Source organism: Gossypium hirsutum, chromosome D13, assembly GCF_007990345.1.
Source record: "Gossypium hirsutum isolate 1008001.06 chromosome D13, Gossypium_hirsutum_v2.1, whole genome shotgun sequence".
In the NCBI taxonomy this organism is placed as follows: Eukaryota; Viridiplantae; Streptophyta; class Magnoliopsida; order Malvales; family Malvaceae; genus Gossypium; species Gossypium hirsutum.
Genome location: NC_053449.1, coordinates 21,686,791 through 21,707,874, shown reverse-complemented (window position 1 = coordinate 21,707,874; position 21,084 = coordinate 21,686,791). Strand labels below are relative to the sequence as shown.

The window sequence follows — 21,084 nt, the reverse complement described above, 5'->3', positions numbered from 1 at the left end:
TTTTTTGCAAAAACTCATATTTTGGGCCTATATTTTTACCCGAACCCTCCCATATTTCGAGCGGGTCGTAGGGCCGGGTCGAGCTGCTCGACCCATGATCACCTCTACTGGTGGATGAATTGATCAGGTTATCGACTTATTAATATAATTGGTTTATTTAATTTAATTAAATAAAAATTAATTTAACCATTTGATTTTTAGGTCAATTGGTCTAAAGGGTTTTTTAGATTAATACATTTTTTGATTTTAATCTAATCAGTTCAATTGACTGATTTATTTTATATTTTTTATAAGTTTATATTAATTTTAATATTTTTATGATTTTTATAGAATTTTAATGCATTTTTATAAAATTTTAAATATTTTATGAATTTTATAATTTTTATAATTTATTAGAGTTTAATAGGTTTTTTATATTTTCTATATTTAATAATATTTATATTTTTTTGATAATTTTATTTTTTGATAATTTATATTTTTTATGTGAAAAATATTAGATTAAATCAAAAATTGTCATGTATCACCATCTAATTAGTTTGTTATAATTTATTTTGGTGGTCAGTAATAGAAACTATTAATGGAAGAGTTTTATAGATTATTTTAATTAACGATAGAGGTTTAATTAGATGTGAATTTAATACAGGGCTTAATTAAATTTTTTTTACATTTTCTTAAGGATATTTTTAACATCTAATCCTTTAATAAACAACTATCAAACAAATTTGAGAAAGTTGAAAAGCAAAAAGTAAGTTTGTAATATTTTCATTTAAGTTTTTTCTTTAAGGATACAAAAGTAATTCATTATCTTGAAGTGGTTACCTAAAATAATATAGTTAAGAACACTTTAATAAACAACAATCCCGTGTTTTAATTAGATTTTTTTTATCTATAAATACTCTTATTTGATGACTTGGAGTGAGAGGATGTTGTGATAAAGTACGATAATTATTAATTATTAATAGTAATTTCATTTTAATATTTTGTAAATAGTTTCAAATAATAATTTTATATTATAAATCATAAATGTTAACTAAGAAATAATAAAATAATTTAAAGATTGTTCAAGTAAATAAAAGAAAATTAAATATAATTTGAGTAAAGATAGGTTAAGATTTTAATATTTTTAGTAATACTCATGAAATTTTAATTTATTTTAAAAATGTATTACATGAAAAGAAAAATAAGTAAAAACAATGTGATAAAAAAACAAGGAAGGTGAAAAGCCAAAAGTCTTCATAGTAGGAAAAAGAATAATATTTCATCTATTTATGACGTTTTCTCTTTTTGTTTTTTTCGGGCAATTTACCATTAAAAGCCCATTTTTTTTTTAAATTTACCGAAATAGGCCCGGTATTTTATTATTTACCGGAATGGGCCCTTTTCCCCGAAATTGCGTCCACGTCAGTGCAATGTCAGGGGACGTGTCAGCAAATCGCGTCCACGTCAGCACGATTTGATGACGAGGCAGCAAATCGCGTCCACATAAGAGTGATTTGTGTCCACGTCAGCAAAGCGCGCTGACATGGACGCGATTTGCTGACATGGAGCGCGCTCCTGGGGACGCGATTTGCCCCGCGCGTGAACAGTGCAACAGTCAAAAAATTGACCATTGCCCCCCCGAACGGTCAAAAAAAAACTATAAATACCCCTATCCCTTTTTTTCACAAACTAATCATCTCTCAAATTTCATCTCATTTTCCTCAAAATATCCTCTCAATTTACTCTCAAATTCCTTCCAAATTTCTCTTAAATTCATATTTAATCTCAATTTGCTCTCAAGTTCCTCTTAAATTTCTCTTAAATCCCTATTTTTAAATAATTTTAAAACAATTTTATTTTTTTCAATTTTTTTAAACCGTAAAAAATTTGTACGATTTCAGCAATGGCCGAAGAATTGACTTGTCTTGATAAGCAGCACATATCGTTGGAACAAATGAAAATGGTAAGCGTTAAATTTAATTTTTAAATATTATTTAAGAATTTTTATTTATGCATTTTTAGATGATTATTAATTTATTATTTGTTATAAAAGTTTGTAGATCAGATATTGGAATGCAATATCCGGAATATGCATGCTCCTCCATCACCGTTGGTAGAGAACTACCTACGGGAAGCGGGTTTTTGTCACGTGGCGAAGGTAGGCCGGGGATGCAAGGTGGACCCGAAACTAATCAGTGCGTTGATCGAGAGGTGGAGACCCGAGACGCACACATTTCATCTTTCATGTGGAAAGTGCACTATCACTTTGGAAGATGTCAGTCTGCAATTGGGATTGCCGGTGGACGGGTACCCAGTCACCGGGTCTGCCCAATCTAGCGACTGGGGAGCGGTGTGCTACGAGCTTTTGGGTGCTATTCAAGAGAAAATGGACGGAGGTAAGATCGAGATGGGCTGGTTACGAGACACATTCCCGGATCCGGATGAAGATTCAACCGAAATAGAAAGAATCTGATATGATCAGGCATACATTCTTCAGTTAATTGGAGCTTATCTGATGCCGGACTCGTCACGGAGCCGTGTACATCTAAGATGGCTGCTGAAACTCGTTGATTTTAGAGCAGCTGGTGAATTGAATTGGGGCTCTGCCATCTTGGCAACGTTATATCGGTAGATGAGTGGCGCGACGCGACTGAGGAAAGCAAAAATCAGAGGTTGCCTGTCACTACTACAGTCATGGGCACGGTTTCGCTTTCCATTTCTACGTCCTCGAGTGGACCAGCCATATACATTCCCACTCATAACGAGGTAAATTTTATATTAGATTTTACAATTATTATGTAGATTTTTAAAAATAAAAGTATGCTAAAAATTTATTTAATTAGGTGGAACCATCCGGCTAGTCATGCTCGATTACCTACCTCTCTTGAAGATATACGGCTTCTATTAGACCAAAAGTCGGAAGCACATGTAAGTATTAAATAAAATTGATATTTACATCATTCGCTAGTCGATTGGTATTTAGTATTTAGTATTTAGAATTATGTATATAACTAATATTTCTATCAGTAATTTCGGATGAGTTCTTACAAAATCCAAACGCTTGGCACGCGAAAGTCGTGTTGATCAACTACGCGACCATGGAGATACACCAGTCAGACAGGGTATTACGGCAATTTGGATGTTGACAACCGATTCCCGTGGAACCTGAGGTGTTTGACGATCAGCACAAAATTGACCTTCGACTATTGAATACGGATTGACCGAGATTCTGGTCCGAGTACATCCAAATGTGGGAAGATCGGTATGATTATATACCTACTAGGGAACCAATCATCATTCCGGAGTTAGCGTTTGTGCCGGAATACATGCCATGGTTTAGGATCCATGGCAAGCCGTATTTACTGTCGCCAGAGGAGAGGCAGCGGCAATTACTTGTCCAAAGGGAAAGACCTGGGTCTTTAAATCCAAGACGACAGAACGACGACGCTGGCCACTCAACGAGGCCCAGAAATTCACCCAGCCCATCATCAACGGCCATTCAATCACCAGGCCCAACGATAGCACCGACACAGTCACTCGACCCAGCAATTCAACCGATGATACCCACGCAACCGCCTTTTCAGATGATGTCAGGTGCGTTTCCTAGCCCTTTTATGTATCCTAACCCTTATATGTTTCCTTTTTCGAGTCCTATGGCAGGTTGGAGCCAATTGCCCGGTTCAGCTCCATTTCCTGCTACGCCTAGTGGACCGCCGATGTATAGGCCAGCAACGCACGAGGGATCACCAGAAAGGCCGTCGGGGAGCTCTTCTTTTTACCAATCCCCACCGCCGTATGAGTTTCAAACACCGTCGCTGTTGGTGATGCAAACACCTCCCCATTCACTATTCTATCAAGATGGTTCATCGTCCCAACTCCGACAACTAGATGCCCTACCGGAAGAACCAGAATCCTCGCCGGAGGAACCACAAGCGCCACCGGAAGCTGGACAACGGAGGAATCCAGCGCGTAACCGTCGACGGCCGCCATATGGCACTGAATCCGGCGGGCACAGACATTGATTTTTGTATTTAAATTTATTTGTACAAATATTTTGAATATTTTGATATTATTTGATGTAATAAAATAGAAATTTTTTTACCGTTATTACTTAAAAACCCTAAACTAATTTATTAAAAAATTATAAATTTATAATTTATAATTAAATTCATAATTTAATTGACAAACCTTAAGCCCTTGACCTAAAAACCCTAACCCTTAATTCTTAACCTAAAAATCCTAACCCTCAACTTAAAAACCCTAAACCCAACTTAAAAACCATAAATCCTTAACTTAAAAACCCTAAACCCTTAACTTAAAAACCCTAAACCCTTAACCTAAAAATAGTAACCCTTAACTTAAAAACCCTAAACTCTTAACTTAAAAACCCTAAACCCTTAACTTAAAAACCATAAACCCTTAACCTAAAACCCCTAAACCCTTAACTTAAAAACCATAAACCCTTAACCTAAAAACCTTAACCCTTAACCTAAAAACCCTAAACCCTTAACTTAAAAACCATAAACCCTTAACCTAAAATCCATAAACCTTAACTTAAAAACCCTAAACCCTTAACTTAAAAACCATAAACTCTTTCGAGCCACCGACGTACATGTCCCATCCATCGACAGAGTGTCTTGCGGGAGATGTGCATTCAATACCGCTACCAAACATGGGCTGTTCTGTGTTTTCTAACCCACTAACTGAATGTCGGCCAAAGGTCGTGTATACATCTCAAACATCGGTCGTAAGTACATCATTTGGCGATGTAAATTGTACATATAACTCAATATAAGGTGCTCCACTAGCAAGATGGGTCTGCACCATTGCCTCCAAGCTACGAGCACCTTTTATATCAAACGAGTGATATGTCATCGGATCAACAGAAGAACAAAATTGATACGTAATAGACAGAACTTTCATTGACGTCGTTCCAAAAATTTTACGCCTAATTCTTTTACGAAGTTTTGTCAAATCAATGTTCTGGTTAAAAACGGTCGCACCGTATTCTCTGACAAACAAACAACACCATTCTCAATGTGGCAAACCTCACCATCGTAGTAAATAACAGCACTAATACGTTCACTCATATTTAAAACTCTAACCTTCTTAGCCTCTCTAAGTTGCTTCTTCTGTGACTTATGCATTCTGAGTACATTTTTTGTCTCATTTATAGCCTCAGCCCAAACATGCTACTGTAGCAAAAGCGCGTCCACGTGGGTGCGATTTCACAAATTCTTCTCATAAAGCATCCTACTAGAAGTGATTTTATACTATTTGCTCAGAAACGTCAAGTCAAAATTATTTTTCCAATACCTACTGTAGCAAAAGCGCGTCCACGAGGGCGCGATTTCACAAATTCTTCTCAAATAGCATCCTGCTTGCAGCGTTATTTTATACTATTTGCTCAGAAACGTGAACTCGAAATTATTTTTTCAGGACCTACTGTAGCAAAAGCACGTCCACGTGGGCGCGATTTCACAAATTCTTCTCAAATAGCATCCTGCTTGCAGCGTTGTTTTATACTATTTGCTGAGAAACGTCAACTCGAAATTATTTTTTCAGGACCTACTGTAGCAAAAGCGCGTACACGTGGGCGCGACTTCAAAAATCCTTCTGATATTTTATCTTAAAAACCCATAAACACGAAATGTAATCCAATTTTGAATAAACTTTAATTAATTTAATTACAAAACCCTAAACCTTAATCCCTTATTTATTTACTTTTTTCTCCAAAAACCCTAAAAACACTAAAAAACCTAGCGTGGGAAACACGGTGAAATCGCGTCTACATGGGCGCGTTACGTGGCAGCAAATCGCGCCCACGTCAGCGCGCTTTGATGACGCGATTTGCTGACACGTCCCCTGACTTCGCGCTGACGTGGACGAGTTTTAGGGGAAAATGGCCCGTTCCGGTAAATAATAAAATACTGAGCCCATTTCAGTAAATTTAAAAAAATTGGGCTTTTTTTGGTATTTTGTCCGTTTTTTTCAATGAGATATTTATGACATTTTCTCCTTAAAAAAACAAAAATTATACTATCCAGTTTTAGTTAACAACTCAGTTTAATTTTAGAGGTTAGCAATATAAAAAAAACTTTTTTTATTTTTAAAATATTTAAATGAAACTATTGTAAGAAATTAAAAACATGGTATCTATGTAGAAAGATAAATTGCAGTTTCAATTTTTTTTAAATGCAAAAATTTAAGAAAATAAAATATAATTAATTAGAGGTAAATAGATATGGTTTATTTGGACATGAAATATAATAATAAAATATAATAATTTAATTAAGTAATTAACATTGTTAAAATACATTTTAATGGGGTTTATTAGGTAAATTTGTTATTAGGTGTATTAATGAGAATAAAAAGGGAAAAATTACAAAAAAAAACTATTAATTTAAATTTGTAATATCTAAATTGACCTATTGACTTCTATTAGGAGCTTTTTATATATTATATATTATACATTTTTTTTTTCACTGTGAGAAAGAAAATGAAAGTTAAATTGATTTCAAATTATATTTTAAGATAAATTATATAGATATTCACCCAATTATTAATGTTTTCTTTTATTTTAGGTACTCAAAATAAAAAGTTAGTGATTTATGCATTAACATTATATATTTCAATCATTTTGGTCACTCCTATTAAAATCACAAACGACAAGCAGACATGTTACTTAAAAAATAGTATAATAATAACAAATTTTAGGTACATGTATGTGATTGTATTATCCTTAAATTGAATGAGCTTTTGAGATTAGTTATCTAAAATGACACTAATTGGCATGTTAAGTGATTGTGACATCATATGGTTTTGATTATAAGTTAATGCTCACATTGTTGATATTTTGATTTGTCATGTCTAGCCAAACTATGCCAAGTTAATGTAGCTTATATTATCTAGATAAAAAGATGAGGTAAGTTTTGTATTATACATATGAACTTACTAAGCATACCATATGCTTTGTTTGTTTCTTTTCTCTTTTCCTTGTAGATCGTCACCTTGCGGAACTCATCAAGTCGGATCATCTCGAAGCTCATACTATCACCAAATTCGTAGTTATATGATCATTTTGAGTCTAGGATTTTGGCGTGTATATAAATGCATTTTGGTGTAACTTATTATGTGAATACGTTTACTACTCGGGAAGTTTGACTTAACCATTACCTATAATATGTTGATTTGATGCGTTGCTTCACATATGGTATTGGACATATAGGTATTATATGCTATAAAATGTGATGATCTAAAATCAAATTATATGTTTGGCATGTGGATTGACATAGATTGAGTAGAAATTGAAATGGTAGCTTGGTTAATGAATGAAATGAATTGAATAGGTATTTGGAAATTAGTGCTTTGAAATGTGCTTGTGATATGGGACTTAACCTTGATTGCTAATGTTTATGCTTAAGGTCTATAGGCCTCTGATATCTATAATGTACATAAGTGTTTGTAATGAAAGTGAAATGGCTTGTTTCAATGTGGTATGGCATAGGTAAAGATTGGTAATTGAATGGCTTGGTTGGTATATAGCTCATGACATTGAAATTTTTAAATCTAATTGATGAATAGGTATTGAATATTTGATATGAAGTTGAATTTGTATGTTTGAACTTATTTGGCATGTTTTGGTAGGTTTTGAGTCAAATGGAAATGGCATTTAGGTGTACATATTGAATGGTTGTAGTTCGAAGTTATGAAATAAGTACCAAAAAATGCATTTTGCCAAAAATAGGGGCAACGTTGCAACATCGCCATTACAGTGAGTGACATAGTGACAAGCATATCTATGTAGTCACAACGTGATATACTGTGATGGCCACATCGTGGCAAGAACATGACGAAGTCGTGACGTTGATCGATACATTTTAAAATCCTTACATTTTGGCCCTAATTCGAAAGTGAACTAATATAAGAGCATTCTTAAGCCTGTGTAAGTCCTGTTATTACTTATATACTGTATTATATGCCTGTCTTGCTTGGATCTACGTGTATAATATCATAAATTGAATGTTTATTTGATAATTGATACTTTGGTATCTAAAGTAGCATTTTGTAGATCGAACCCAACAATCGGATCAGGCAATGGATGTTACACACATCTTTTTGAATATTATTGAGTTTGATTACTCTTTAAAAGTTGCAAGGAGAAAATCTTAACTTCTTTTCTTGTGCCTCCTAAAGTTGTTTATTTTTTATTGCAAGTGCATAATGGTAAGGTTTAAATTTCCTTGACTAGCTTTTCTTGTTTGAGTATTTTTTTTTATTTCAACCTCTAATAATGGTACGCACACATAGTATGGAAGAGGAGAATAATAAACTTTAGGCAAGACATGGATGTCATATTTGTAAAAAAAATCAACATAGACATGTTTCCAATGTCGTTCAACCTTCTATTGTTCATGGACTTGTCAAGAAAGACATTGGCACAAAATAAATAATAAGTTTTGCGAGCTTAAACAACTTATGGCAAAGTAAAAAGAACGAGCTAGCAAGTGCATATGGTGTAATGCGAAGGATCACAAGGACTCTAAATGTCCAACAAATTTAATGTTCTATATATTTGATTCAATTATAAGATTCATGTGATCCTTGCAAGTCGAGGTATGTAAGTATGACACAAAGCCTATGGAGTCTTCTTCTACTACTATCATAAACGATGATGATATGACTGAACAAGAAACTTCGAGTGAAACTATTTCTGAAGACAGTAAGTGTGATTTTATGTCTATTGTTGAGTCTATATCTAGCATTGAACCTTGTTTCAAAGATGATGTCAAAGAAGTTGATAGTAATAGTGACATGCCCACGCCCTGAAGCTCAACAAGCTCTAATCTCGATCCCATCGAACTCCCTAAAGGACCCATGACTCGAGCTCGAGCTAAGCGCCTTCAAGAAGTTGTTTCAGCTTTATTTGCTCAACTTTGGAATAAAAATGAGCTCCATGTTAAAGGAAAAGTTCGGGCCAGCTCATTAAAGGCTCCTTGCATCTTAGTGCAAGCTGATCTCAGTTCATCACTAGCTCCTCGAGCTCCATCTAGCTCAAATCAGCTCATTTGAGCTTAATTTAGCTTGTTTGAGCTTGATTTAGTTTCTTTCCAACTCATTCCTTTCATCATTTAATAAATTAAGTATTAGTTTCATTTTAATTAAATTGATACAGCTCAAGACTGAATTCCCTGGCTCAATTCAACTCATTAAGTATTTTCACTTGTTTTTGAGCTAACTGAATTTAATATACTAGCTAGTCCATAATTAAGTGTTTTAATTTATCCTAGTATGTTATTTAATTTTTCTAGATGATGTTTTGATTATGTTCAGCCGAATCTATAATTGGTTTAATGTGTTCATATGCTATGTCGGTTCAACCGAATGTGAAATGAGCATTAAAGGATGTTCATGCACAGCTTGGTTCAAAGAATGCAAGGATGCATATATGGCCGAATTCAAGAATGATGGTTGATTCATTGGCTTCCCCAAGGTGTCCATTCGGCCAAGAGACACTAGCAACCTTAATTCCCCAAGTTTGGCCAACCAGTTCCCCAAAGCACCTTCAAGCCATTCACATTTGGTGTTCACACCTAGTGACCAATCGCCTGGTCATGTTCACACACAAGAGACATCTCAAGCTCTTTGTTCACACATCAAATGACTATTGAAAACCTTCATTAAGGCATACACCTTTTCGGCCAAACACCACAACATGAATGCCTCATTAAAGTCTCTAGCCGAACCTAGACATGGCTAATGGTCTCCTATGCATTCATCTTCACCCAAGTCACTTTTCTTCATCAAGAAGCTGTCTTTTGGTGCTCTGTTCAGCCGAATATAGACTTAGCTTATTAATGAATATATCCTAGATTATAACGGCACATTCATAGCCGAATTACTTAGCTTTTAAGCTTGTTCATTTTGTCCATTTGACTATCTCTTGTAAGCTATAAATAGTTTGTTCATTTCATGTATTAGGGACTTTTTGCCATTTTATTGAATGAACATTTATTCTTGTGAGGTTTCTTCCTCTCTGTTTCGTGTGAGTCTCGAGTGACTTATCTAGCATGCTAGTGGCGTCAACCCGAACTCCTTTTTTTGAACTTATCACCAACCTTTTGGTGTGGTGTTCACCTATCCTTCTACCAAACCAATTTTCCACCTTAAACAATATAAGAATCGGGGTGACACTCTTTATAATGTTGAATCGCTCTTGACGTTTAAGTTCGCTATCCATTTCCATCATCTATCTTTATCTATCTTATTATCTTAAAACCGAGCCCATCCCCAATAACTTCCATCCTTTATTTCTTTATAACCGAACCTACCATAACAAAAACTTAGCCAACTTGAACCACATTCCATTGATATTAAACCTACTTAGCTGATTCAAACCAATTGAAGACCTTGGAATCGACACTTCTCGACGACGATCAGGCAACATACGTAGATTTGACTCATTCAACCGAGTCAGATCATGTCAAATAGTGGGAATTGTGATGATAGTGATAGTGCACTTTGCGAACCAGAAAAAGTTAATTGTGCAAATTGTTTCCTAAAGTCTAGAAATTTTGATGAGTTAGAGCTTTATTGTCCTCCTAAAGATTCGTATTCTGATGAATTCAATGTTTAAAACTTTTTTCAAGGTTTAAAGGGAAGTGAGAATGATTCATGTCAAAAAACTGAGACAAAAAAAGACTTTGAGCGATAAAAGTCAATTTGATGGTCCAACTTTGCTGAGTGAAAATTCCTACGATGTAAAATTAGAGAATTCAATTCACATTGAAAAAAAGGATGCAAAGAAAGAGAGAACTTATCCAAAATATAGAAATCATTATGTTTTCACTAACCTTAACTTGAATTTATCTAGTGGACTTGTTCCATTCTTTTAGGAATTTGTTGGTCCTTTGAAATGAGCTAAATTAATTTGTTCCACCTATGATAAAGATTCTTTCTTATTCAACCAAAGAAAAGATAAGTTAACGAATCTTTTCGATGAAGGGGGAATTATAAATGCACAGATGGGTAAAATTTATTAAATTTCATTCACTGAATCTGCCAATTTTCAAGCTCAAAAAATGAATCGACAAGAGATGACTTTTTGGATAAGATCCAAGAATTTTTGGGTTGAGATGTCTTCATAGCGTTCAAATACTTTTAGCTTCGAAATGCACTTTGAATAACTTGATTTTGAGTTCGAGAGCTTAAGTTATTATCATTTTAGTGAAGATTGCGCAAGCAAAATTTCTAGACGAGATTATTACAGAAATTACGAGTTTTGAGCTTTTAATTCGAGTTTAAATAATATTGGGTTCGATTTCTATGCTTAATTTTTATTATATATGAGTCTAATATTTATTGGGTTTTATTATTTTATTATTTATTTATTTCAAATTTTGAATTTTGAATTTTTTTAAAAGTATTTTAAGTTATTTAGGAGTTTTATGTTTCTTAGTCAACAAGAAAATTTAGTTTAAAACTACTTCTTGTTTAGATTAATTAGAGTTTTAGTATACGTGAGAGTTTATTTGAATGTACTTAGCTAGCTTATATAAAGGCCTATTCATTTTTCATTAGATACACAATTATTTTTGTTCATTAATAAAATTTTCAATTCTAAGAGTTAGTTCTTTTGTGCAAGATTGCTTTCTTATGGTTTTTAGAAGCTGTTTTCTTCTTGATTTTCTTTAAGGAGTCATGGGAATTTATTCTTCATCCTTCAAATTGCTTTTGTGCAAGATTGCTTTCTTGTGATTTTTAGAATTAGTTTTCTTCTTGATTTTCTTTAAGGAGCCGTGGGAATTCATTTTTCATCCTTCAATTTGCTAAGGATTATTTTTTGGAGGGTTGATTAAAGTCATTAATTGAATTTATTGGGGTTTATATCTCAAAGGGTTCAATTAAACGTTTATTCATCTATCCATCAGTTTATTCGATCCATTTTTCATTTTTTATTCTATCGTTTCTTTATTTATTTATTATTTTAAATAATTATTCTTTATTCGTAAATTTCTTAGTTTAGTTATTTTCTTTGTTTTACTTGTTTTCCTAAATCTATTTGATTTTTTCTTTTCAAGTGAGATCCGAATTTTTATTTCTCGATTTGAACAACTTGAATACAATCTTCTTCCGCTACCCCTTATCAGAGTATTAAAATAAAAACAAAGAATTAATTCTGGATAACTCCCCCTAGGGTAATGGTGATTGGAGTACTTTACCAAAAATATTTCATTGTAAAGACTTTAAACCATACGAAAATCTGATCATAAATTGAAACATTTTATACACAAAATGAATCGGGAAGAGGTCTAGCCAACATAAGATCTAAGAGGTACAGCCCGAAGAAAAACAATAGTTGCTATGCCAACTTTCCAAAAATGAAACTACGGCAGAAAGAGTCAATGGACTCCAATAAAGGCGTGGAACATCCATAAGAGGAGATCCAAGCCACCTCATCCTAGGAAAATGACAGAAATAGTCAAACCTAGGTCATTATTTTGCAAAAAGGGCTAGGGAAAATAAGCAAAAAGGGAGAGGGAGACAAGAGACAAAAACAAGGGTATCGAAAATAGATGAGTGGTAATCAACCGTTTAAGTTACAGTTAGGTTTTATGTTTCCAAGAGGCTAGATAGTTTTTCGAAAGCAATTTTGCGATATTTTTGCTTTCAACTTATTTTTAGCATATTTTTATATATTTTTTAACAATATTGGACACTTATAAAATTTTTAGATTCTATAAACAATGTTGGACGATAACAAGTGTACTATAGAGTATAGTAAAATATTAAAATAAATAAATAAAAGGAATGAGACACAAGGCAAGACAATTTTTTAAGTATATTTGTGGAATTAAAAAACTTCACAGGCAGTGTATAAATAATTTTTTTATATCATAGTTTTCAAAAGGATTAATATAATTTTTAACCCTGAACTTAACAATTAAGTTTACTTTAGTTTTGTCAAAAAAGAAAGTTTACTTTGGTACTTGTACTTTTGTTTGTTCACTTTAATAATTGAACTTAACAACTAGAACTATTTTTATTTCTAAACTTGAAAAATACAAAAGTTTGTTGATATACTATCATGAGATTGTATCAAATATCACTTATATATTTAAAAAAATTATATAAATTTTCATATGGTAACGTAATATAATCTCAAATTGTCATATTCAATATTTTAATAATCGAACCGATGATTGAACTAGTCAAACCACCGATTCTCGATTAACCAATTCGATCAGTTTGAACACCAAATTAACAAAAAGTAATTAATTAATTAAGAATTCATAAAAATCTAAATAATAATAAAAATAAAATTATTAAACCAATTCAACTATCAATTTTTGTCTTAATTTTCGATTTTTACCAATTTCAAACAATTTTCAAGTCAATTTGTTGAACTCATTTGTTTGGACAATTACATCGATGAACTCTCAATCCATCCAATTCTACTCTAATAACATTAATCACATCATCAGAAATCTTGACAAAATTCAAATTCATAAGTCAAAATAAATTTAGTTGTCAAGTTAAAAGACCAAAGTAGACACAAGAAAATACAAATACCGAAATGGACCTAATTGTTAAGGTAAAAAATTATATTATCCCTTTCCAAAATTACAAAAATTACCAAGATTAGTTTCGTCGTAGAAATTTTAAACAATAAAGTCAAGCATAGAAACGGAGACGAAGTTTTAGGTAAAAGGTTTGCATACGAATACGATAGGCATCCTTGCTCGAAAGTAACTTAAGTTTCCATCAAATATTCAAGTTGAATTAGCTGGTCATCAACAGATTATTTTGATGCAACAAAATATCTTGTTGCAAATAATAAATATCCACAGAAATGCTAAAGGTCCAAATCTGAACAAACACAAAATAAATAAATAAATAAATAAAAATAACTAGATGAAATACAATCATGCTCAAGCCCTTCAAGTTGAAACCTAAAGAGGCTTCACTGTCGAAAATTTTATTATCCACGTACAGTTGCCAACAAACCACACATGAAATTAGAAGGGAAAAAAATAGAATAATATATATTAAGGAAACAAAAATAGACGGTGAATTGGATTTGCAAAAATTCCAATTCTACCCACACTAAACTAGAGAATAAGGACAAATTCCCGGACTCACTAATACAACCGGGCTCACCTCTCCGATCCAAATTTTTCAACATCAATCAATCTTCTATAGAAAGACCAACATAAAAGAAGCGAAGCAAAGCAAAATTTAATGAAATAAAATTAAAAAGACGAGAAAGGTACTGACCAGACCTCATTTCCAAGCCTTCTCATCCTCCTTTCCAGGAACAAACCTTGGCAGATTCAAAAGTGTATCGACACGAGATACTCCTTCAAGGGCAGACCATTCTAACCCTAATTCTGAATTCACTTCTTCCTGCTTAAACTTCGAGGAATCTTCTTTGTCAATTCGCACAGTTCCAGACCAGTTGAGACTGGTTAAGACATTGAGACTATCGACATTCTCAGTCTCATTGTTAATGTGATCCATTGAAGTTAGCTGCACTTTTTCCTAGGTATTGGAAGCATAAGATAAATTGCTTAAGTTAGAATCAAGGAAGAGGCATACAACAGCACAGTCATCAACTTTTGAAGTCAGATATTTGTATCTCCATGCTCGAACTGCTGTTTGAACCAAGGTTCGAGCAGCAGACGAACAAGCTGGGGCATATTCTATAATATCTATCACTTCTTTGTTTGAAAGAACATCCCAAATCTGCAAGATATTGAAGCAAACCTTAGAGCTTGAGAAAAGGGATCAAATGTCAGTATTTTGAATAAGAATCCATGTTGGCTCCTTTACCCCGTCTGTCGCCAAGACAATAAATTCATCCTCCTCTGATAGGCATCTACAAGATATTTCGGGCACGGAGATCAGACCAAAATCCTTGAGGAAAAAGTCTCCAAAAGCCCGTGCCATGGCAAGGCCAGGTGCATCATTGTTTGGCAGCCAAACTCTGGCAACTGTAGGTTCATCATGAAGAGCAAAGACACGACCTTTACAATTTCGAATTCTCTCCGCTTCCGCTGTAAAGTTTAAAAAAAAAAGTATTTAACATGACCTTGATGTTAAAAGTATAAAAATAGGTAATAGAAGAAAGCAATCAGATTAGAACAGGAAATTAAATTTTGCTTTTATTCTCTGTTGAAGGTCAAAGGCAGTATATACAAGCAATTTTAACCAACAATCCTAACCAACAGTTTTGATCTTCACCAGACTCCTTTACGATCATATGCAACTGGTTTAGAAGCTGAAACATATTCTTACAACTTCTAAGATATTTCAGCCACACATTGCCTAACAACTTGAACCAATTTTATGATGCATGTATACGTAAAAAGTGAAAGTATTACCTAAAATATGTCAACAAATATATAGGAGAGAATTTTCTGGGCTGGCAAGCCAATTAAGACTATAATTAATATTACATTATGTCAGCTGCTGAAATCTTCTCTCAACAGCTTCCAGTAATGAGTAATGACAACTGTATTGAGAATGGACAAGGAAAACATAAAGAAAACCGAGGAAATATCAGATAGACATTAGGGGGACCTTCTGTTGCAGTCATGATGCAGTAGACAGAAGAAATGCTATGGAAAACAATTATTTTATGTGCTGATAAGCACAGGATGAACAATACAAATAGAATTTTGTATTGCCACAATTACACTTTTTTTCTCCTTTCCTAACAATAAAAAATAAAACCTACAGATAGGTTCACTCAGGGCAGTATACAGAAGGAATATCAAATGATAGAGAAGACAAAACTTAGCATAAAAAGTCCAAATCATCAAAAGTTCCAAAATGAGAATCACTATTTCTTTTACCTATCATAAGTTTTAGTCTGAAACTCAGCACAAAACAATAAAATAAAGAGCATGAATATAGTTGCACATATGGATGCAGTGAGGATAGACTAAAACCGACAAACACACCTGGAAGATTTGGTTTGAGATCAACAGTCAACTGAACTGCTTTAAGTGAATTGTCTTTGTCCCTTGTGGCCAGGACAGCTCTGGAGTCCCCAACATTTCCAACAACAAGATATGGACCCTATACAAAGACCAAAGCGAATTACAATGAAACATACCATAACATAGTTTTTAAAATAATGCTTTTAAAAGTTGCAGCTGCTTACCTGTTTGACCAAAGTTACAGCTGTTGTCCCACTACAGAAGCAATCAATATTAGTATGCAATCTAAGTTCCCTATCCATCACCTTAAAAGCCTTCAGAAAAGACTCTTTAAGGGTCTTAAAGATGTCTGGATTCTTTTCTGTTACATCAAGATCTACAGAGGCCCTAGAGTCCTTATCAGCAGATATAAGAGCAGTTTCTTCAGAGTTCACACTTCCTGCAGTGTTCAAACTGATCTCTCTGAGAACATCCTCACTGGATATATTAACTTCCGAGTGAGCACTCAGTTTTAAGGGAAGATGGTCCCTCACTTTCTTTGCTACCATATGACCATAGGGACCATGGCCATCAAAAACACCACAGAAAACTGTATCTGTTCTAGAACCAAAATTCTGGAAACAACAGCCATAGATGGTGAGAAATGGAACGTGATAATGCAGAAGAACAATATTAGTAACCATATTATCAGTATGTAATACAAGGATCAAGGAGCCTTTTTTCCATTAAATGCATTACATGTTTCAGGTAAAAAAAATTTCAATGTCTTGGCCTTCTTCACCAGCAGATGCCCAACTGCAGAAAAGAGTTAAAAACCTTCTGGCATTATCCAGTCTAAAGGCCCTTACCATAATCAATGTTTACCCTCCTATAAACAACAACAAAAACATTTCCCCAGTATAGGGTCAGGACATGGATTATAATGCACCGCCATATAAGCTTAGTAAAATTCATGTTTTATCTAGTTTTCAGTCATATCCTTTTTGGCCTCTCTCCCTCTGTTGACATTGCAGTCCTCTCCATCAAGAAACTAAAGATAACTACCCTAAAATGATTTCCAAGGTGTGTTAAACATAGAGTACCCAAATAGAGACATGTAGAAAGTTCAAACTAGAAAAACAATGAAAGAATTTCACCACCACGGAAGTATCACTGCATATAGAAACTAAATGATTAAATAATATCCTAAAAGAAAGTGGAGAAGTCGCGGTCAATTAATATGAAAATGTTCCTTTCCCTCTAATTTTACATTACTTTCAAGTTGTTTTTGTAAGTTTTATGTTACTGCAGTACCAGCGAGTGAAAAGCAACCAGAGAAAAAGGGAAAGTTCTTTCATCCAGTAAATATTACACTCCTATCATAAGATATATTGATTGTTTCAAAGCTAACAAGAAAACAAGACACAAAATCAAATACATTAAACCACAATTGGTTGACCAGTTTGATAGAAACAGGATTCATGTGAAAATGGATAAAATGAGCTAACCTCCCAAACAATCATGGCATCTTGGTTGGTTCCTTTCTTGCCTTGTTGAGTATAGAGAGAAGCAACACCACTGGAGCCATTCAAGAACAACCTCCCTGGAATCCTATGCAATTGTTCTTCCTTTCTGAAGTCAACAGACCCTGGTTTCTTCCTTGAATTCCTCTTCTTCCGGTAGTCAAAAGCTGGATGAGGGGACAAAGGCAATCCAGAGAGAGGACTCCTGCTTTCAGCAGAAAAGCAGGACCCCATTTGGAGGGCCCTGATAATGCTTAATATGCACTCCAGAACAGCTAGACAGCCACAACCCCTGTTTTCAGTAGATGGATCCGTCAGAACTTGCTTACTTTAAGAAACTTTTCCAACTTCTAGATAGCTAATGTGCAGATTAATCTACCAATATCCTTCAATCGTAGAATTCCTTTTCACCAAATCTAATCAATTCCTTCCAAATTCATAGCCAAGAATCATATTACCAATTCACATTGCCTTGATTGGTTCTTCAATTTCTTAAATTTCTCATCTGAAAACAACCCTTTTGAAATCACAGCCTTGAAATAACTATTCCTTTGGAGTTTCATTTCAAATCACTTGAATAATTTACCTTAAATAAAATTTGCCCAATACACTTTGCCACTTCCAATCTAACGATCAGACCACTCCATGAATACAATTCTTAAACTGCTTCCAAAAAAAACAAAAAAAAGACACTCAGAATTAACTAACAAAGCCCAAAAAAATGGAAATTATTGGTTTCAACTTTCTAAAGCCTTCTAATCTATAAAAGAATAAAAGTAAACCTTTGGTTGATACAAATAATTCATAAAAAGAATCAGGAAAAAGAAAAGCTGCAAAGGCATATATATCGTAGAAAAAGGAGATGTATAGATGCGAATCCACGGGAAAGAAGAAAAAATCGAACCATTAATTCTACATATAAAAACTCCACCAGAAAGCAACACCCTTTTCAATGAACAATACCAAAAGTTGTTGAGAGTTCTGTAATTCCAAAAAGAAACCACCCAAAAGTGCAAACCTTTTCAGCAGAAAAGATGATCAAAGATGAGAAAAGGGAGAGCACGGGGTTAGTGAAAATGGATAAATGAAAGAAAATTGAGGACAAACGTAAGACTAGACGGGTCGGGTCGGCTCTAACTAAAAAATTACACTAGTTTGTTAGGTGTTGATAAAATGAGCTTAAAAATTTATTTAAGTTCGAATCAGATAAAAATGTTAAAATTTGAGCTCAATTTGTGCGTATTAATTATTTTTATATAATTTTTAAATATATATAATACATAAAAAATATTAAAAACATTAAAATAAATATTTCTTAACAAATTGAAAATAAATTTTAAAAAATATATAGTTAAAAAACACAAAAATAGATGCACCTTAACAAGTAAATACCTCTAAAATAATAATAAAATTAACAATAACACAAGTGTTATACAATATCTAAATAATAACAACAAAATAATAGTAACATAATAATAGAATGGTAGCAAAATAGGAAGAAAATAACAAAAAAATTAGTATTAAAACAACAAAAAAATAGCAGATTTTTTTGTCCTTTTGTGAATTTGAGTCAAGCCTGGGACAAAAATATCTTACTCGAGGCCCGACCCATTTTTTAAACCAGCTTTTTTTTTGTCCAAGCCCATTTTCAAGTCTATTTTTCCCAACTCCTCCTACTTTTTGGGTAGGCCTTCAGGTCGGGCCGAGTGGCCTGGCCTATGAGCAGGTCTACTTAAGATTAATTTACCAATAAAAGTTAAAAAAAAATAGGAAATAGGTTAATTATTGAAATGTGCTTCCAACTAGAAGCATTTTCAGGTGATTTGTAGGAAAAGCGCTTCCAACTGAAGCGTTGTTACTGTGTTGCATGGAAAACGCTTCCGGCTGGAAGCGCTTTCTGCCAAGTCACCTGAAAACGCTTCTAGTTGGAAGTGCTTGTCCCCCAACAATCCAAATTAAACTGCTACTTTTCCTACAGTTATTTAATTAATCGTTGCCCCCTCCCCTAAATGGTAAAAAATTTTCAACTATAAAACCCCCTATTTCATTTTTTTTTTACAATTCAATCTCAATTCTCTCACATTCTCAATTTTCTCTCAAATTCCTCTCAATACCCACTTAAATCCATTAATTTTTTTTTGCTCTCTCAATTTTATTTATTTTATTATTTAAATTATCTTAACATTTTCTTAAATTATTTTTCTAATACAAATTATTAGGGTTTTTCCAAAATTATCAATGGCAAATTCTCTAATTTGTCATGATAAGAACCACATTTTCGTCGATCAATTGCAAATGGTAAGAATATTTCTTTTTATATTTTAATGTTGTATAATTTTTATATTTTTTTGTTATATTTGAATTTAAATTTTGTATTTTTTTCCTTTAATAGGCAGAAGATTGAAGTTTGCAATCCAACATTCGTAATTTACCCGCTCTTCCATTACCTTTAATCGAACCATACTTGAGAGAAGTTGGTTTTTCGCAGGTGGGCCTTGTAGGTAGGGGGAGTAAGTTGGACCCTACACTCTTAAGCGCATTGGTGGAAAGGTGGAGACCTGAGATGCACATTCTCCATCTTTCATGTGGCGAGTGTACTATAACTCTGGAGGGCGTGCAGTTAAAGCTTGGGTTACCAGTGGATGGGCCCGTAGTGATCGGGACTGTTCACGCTAATTGGAAAGTCGTATGCGACAAAGTTTTAAGGATAGTTTCGAAGACAATTTTTGGAGGCTAGATAGAAATGGCTTGGTTAAGAAGAATTTTCGGTGAGCTCGATAAGGATTTCACTAAAGTCGAAAGAGACAACACGCTTAGGCTTACATCCTTATGATAACCGGGGGTATCCTAATGTCAGATAAGTCATAAAATCTGCTCCATTTAAATTGGTTGCTAAAATTCGTCAACTTTAAGAAGCGGACGAACTCAGTTGAGGGTCTGCCGTGTTGGCAACCTTGTATCGGGAGATATGTCGGGCAACTCAACAACAAAAAATTAAAATTGATGGTTGCATGCTACTACTGTAGTCATGGGCGCGGTATCAGTTGCCATTTTTACTTCCTGAAGCAAACTATCCTTTCATGTTCTCACTCATAACAAGATAAAATTAATTAGATAATCTATTTACCGTGATAAAATAATTTAAAGTTTAAATTATTCTGTTAACAAATTATTTTGATAAGTGGAATCATGGGTTGAGTTATGTGAGACTACCAAAGGAGCTGCGAGATATATGACTTCTGTTAGACCAATGATTTGAAGTGGAGGTAAGTATTTTTTTTAATTTTGAATTATTTTATTATGATATTTGATTTGAGATTTAATAGTATATATGTAACTAATTTTTTTTTATCATTTTAATATAGTTTGTATGAACATCATACGAGGACTCAGTAATTTGGGAATGCTATTGTAACGACTCGAAAGTCAGTGGTGCCAAAAAGTTTAGTTTCGAGACCCCGTTCCCGTAAACCGGGCTTGTAAAAATCTTTATTAAATATTTGCAGAGTTATGCTAGAAACTAATTGAATCTCATATAGGAAATTTTGGTGGAATAAGTTTTAAATTAAAGTATAGGGACTTAATTGCTTAAGTAATAAAAATGTAATTATTATTATTAAATTATAATATAATTCATAACTTAAGGATTTAAAAAGCAA

General features: G+C 33.5%; 1 protein-coding gene across 12 annotated transcripts; it reads right to left on the bottom strand.

The window, feature by feature from the left end:
• Window positions 1-13,918: 13,918 nt before the first annotated feature.
• LOC107920447 (probable protein phosphatase 2C 33) lies at window positions 13,919-18,592 on the bottom strand. Of its 12 annotated transcripts, none has more exons than XM_041108876.1 (8): window positions 18,330-18,535; window positions 18,012-18,088; window positions 17,805-17,930; window positions 17,411-17,717; window positions 16,148-16,537; window positions 15,945-16,062; window positions 14,812-15,035; window positions 13,919-14,724 (listed from the first exon to the last, which is right to left on the bottom strand). In XM_041108876.1, the coding sequence occupies exons 4-8, from the start codon at window positions 17,657-17,659 to the stop codon at window positions 14,521-14,523; spliced, it is 1,185 nt and encodes a 394-aa protein (XP_040964810.1). In that variant the 5' UTR covers window positions 17,660-17,717; window positions 17,805-17,930; window positions 18,012-18,088; window positions 18,330-18,535; the 3' UTR covers window positions 13,919-14,520. The 12 variants fall into 12 exon arrangements, with proteins under 12 accessions (XP_040964810.1, XP_040964816.1, XP_040964818.1 ...); XM_041108882.1 differs by having other exon boundaries at window positions 13,919-14,520; window positions 14,746-15,035; window positions 18,330-18,532; XM_041108884.1 differs by lacking the exon at window positions 17,805-17,930 and having other exon boundaries at window positions 13,919-14,520; window positions 14,746-15,035; window positions 18,330-18,577.
• Window positions 18,593-21,084: the final 2,492 nt, after the last annotated feature.

Bases quoted from the DNA above. Each gene is read 5' to 3' on its own strand.
- LOC107920447 (XM_016850176.2), bottom strand. From the start codon at position 17,659: ATGGGGTCCTGCTTTTCTGCTGAAAGCAGGAGTCCTCTCTCTGGATTG. The intron at 15,036-15,944 runs GTGTGTTTGTCG...TAAACTTTACAG, and splicing joins TCTCAAACCAAATCTTCCAG to CGGAAGCGGAGAGAATTCGA. The intron at 14,725-14,811 runs GTAAAGGAGCCA...AATATCTTGCAG, and splicing joins TTGTCTTGGCGACAGACGGG to ATTTGGGATGTTCTTTCAAA.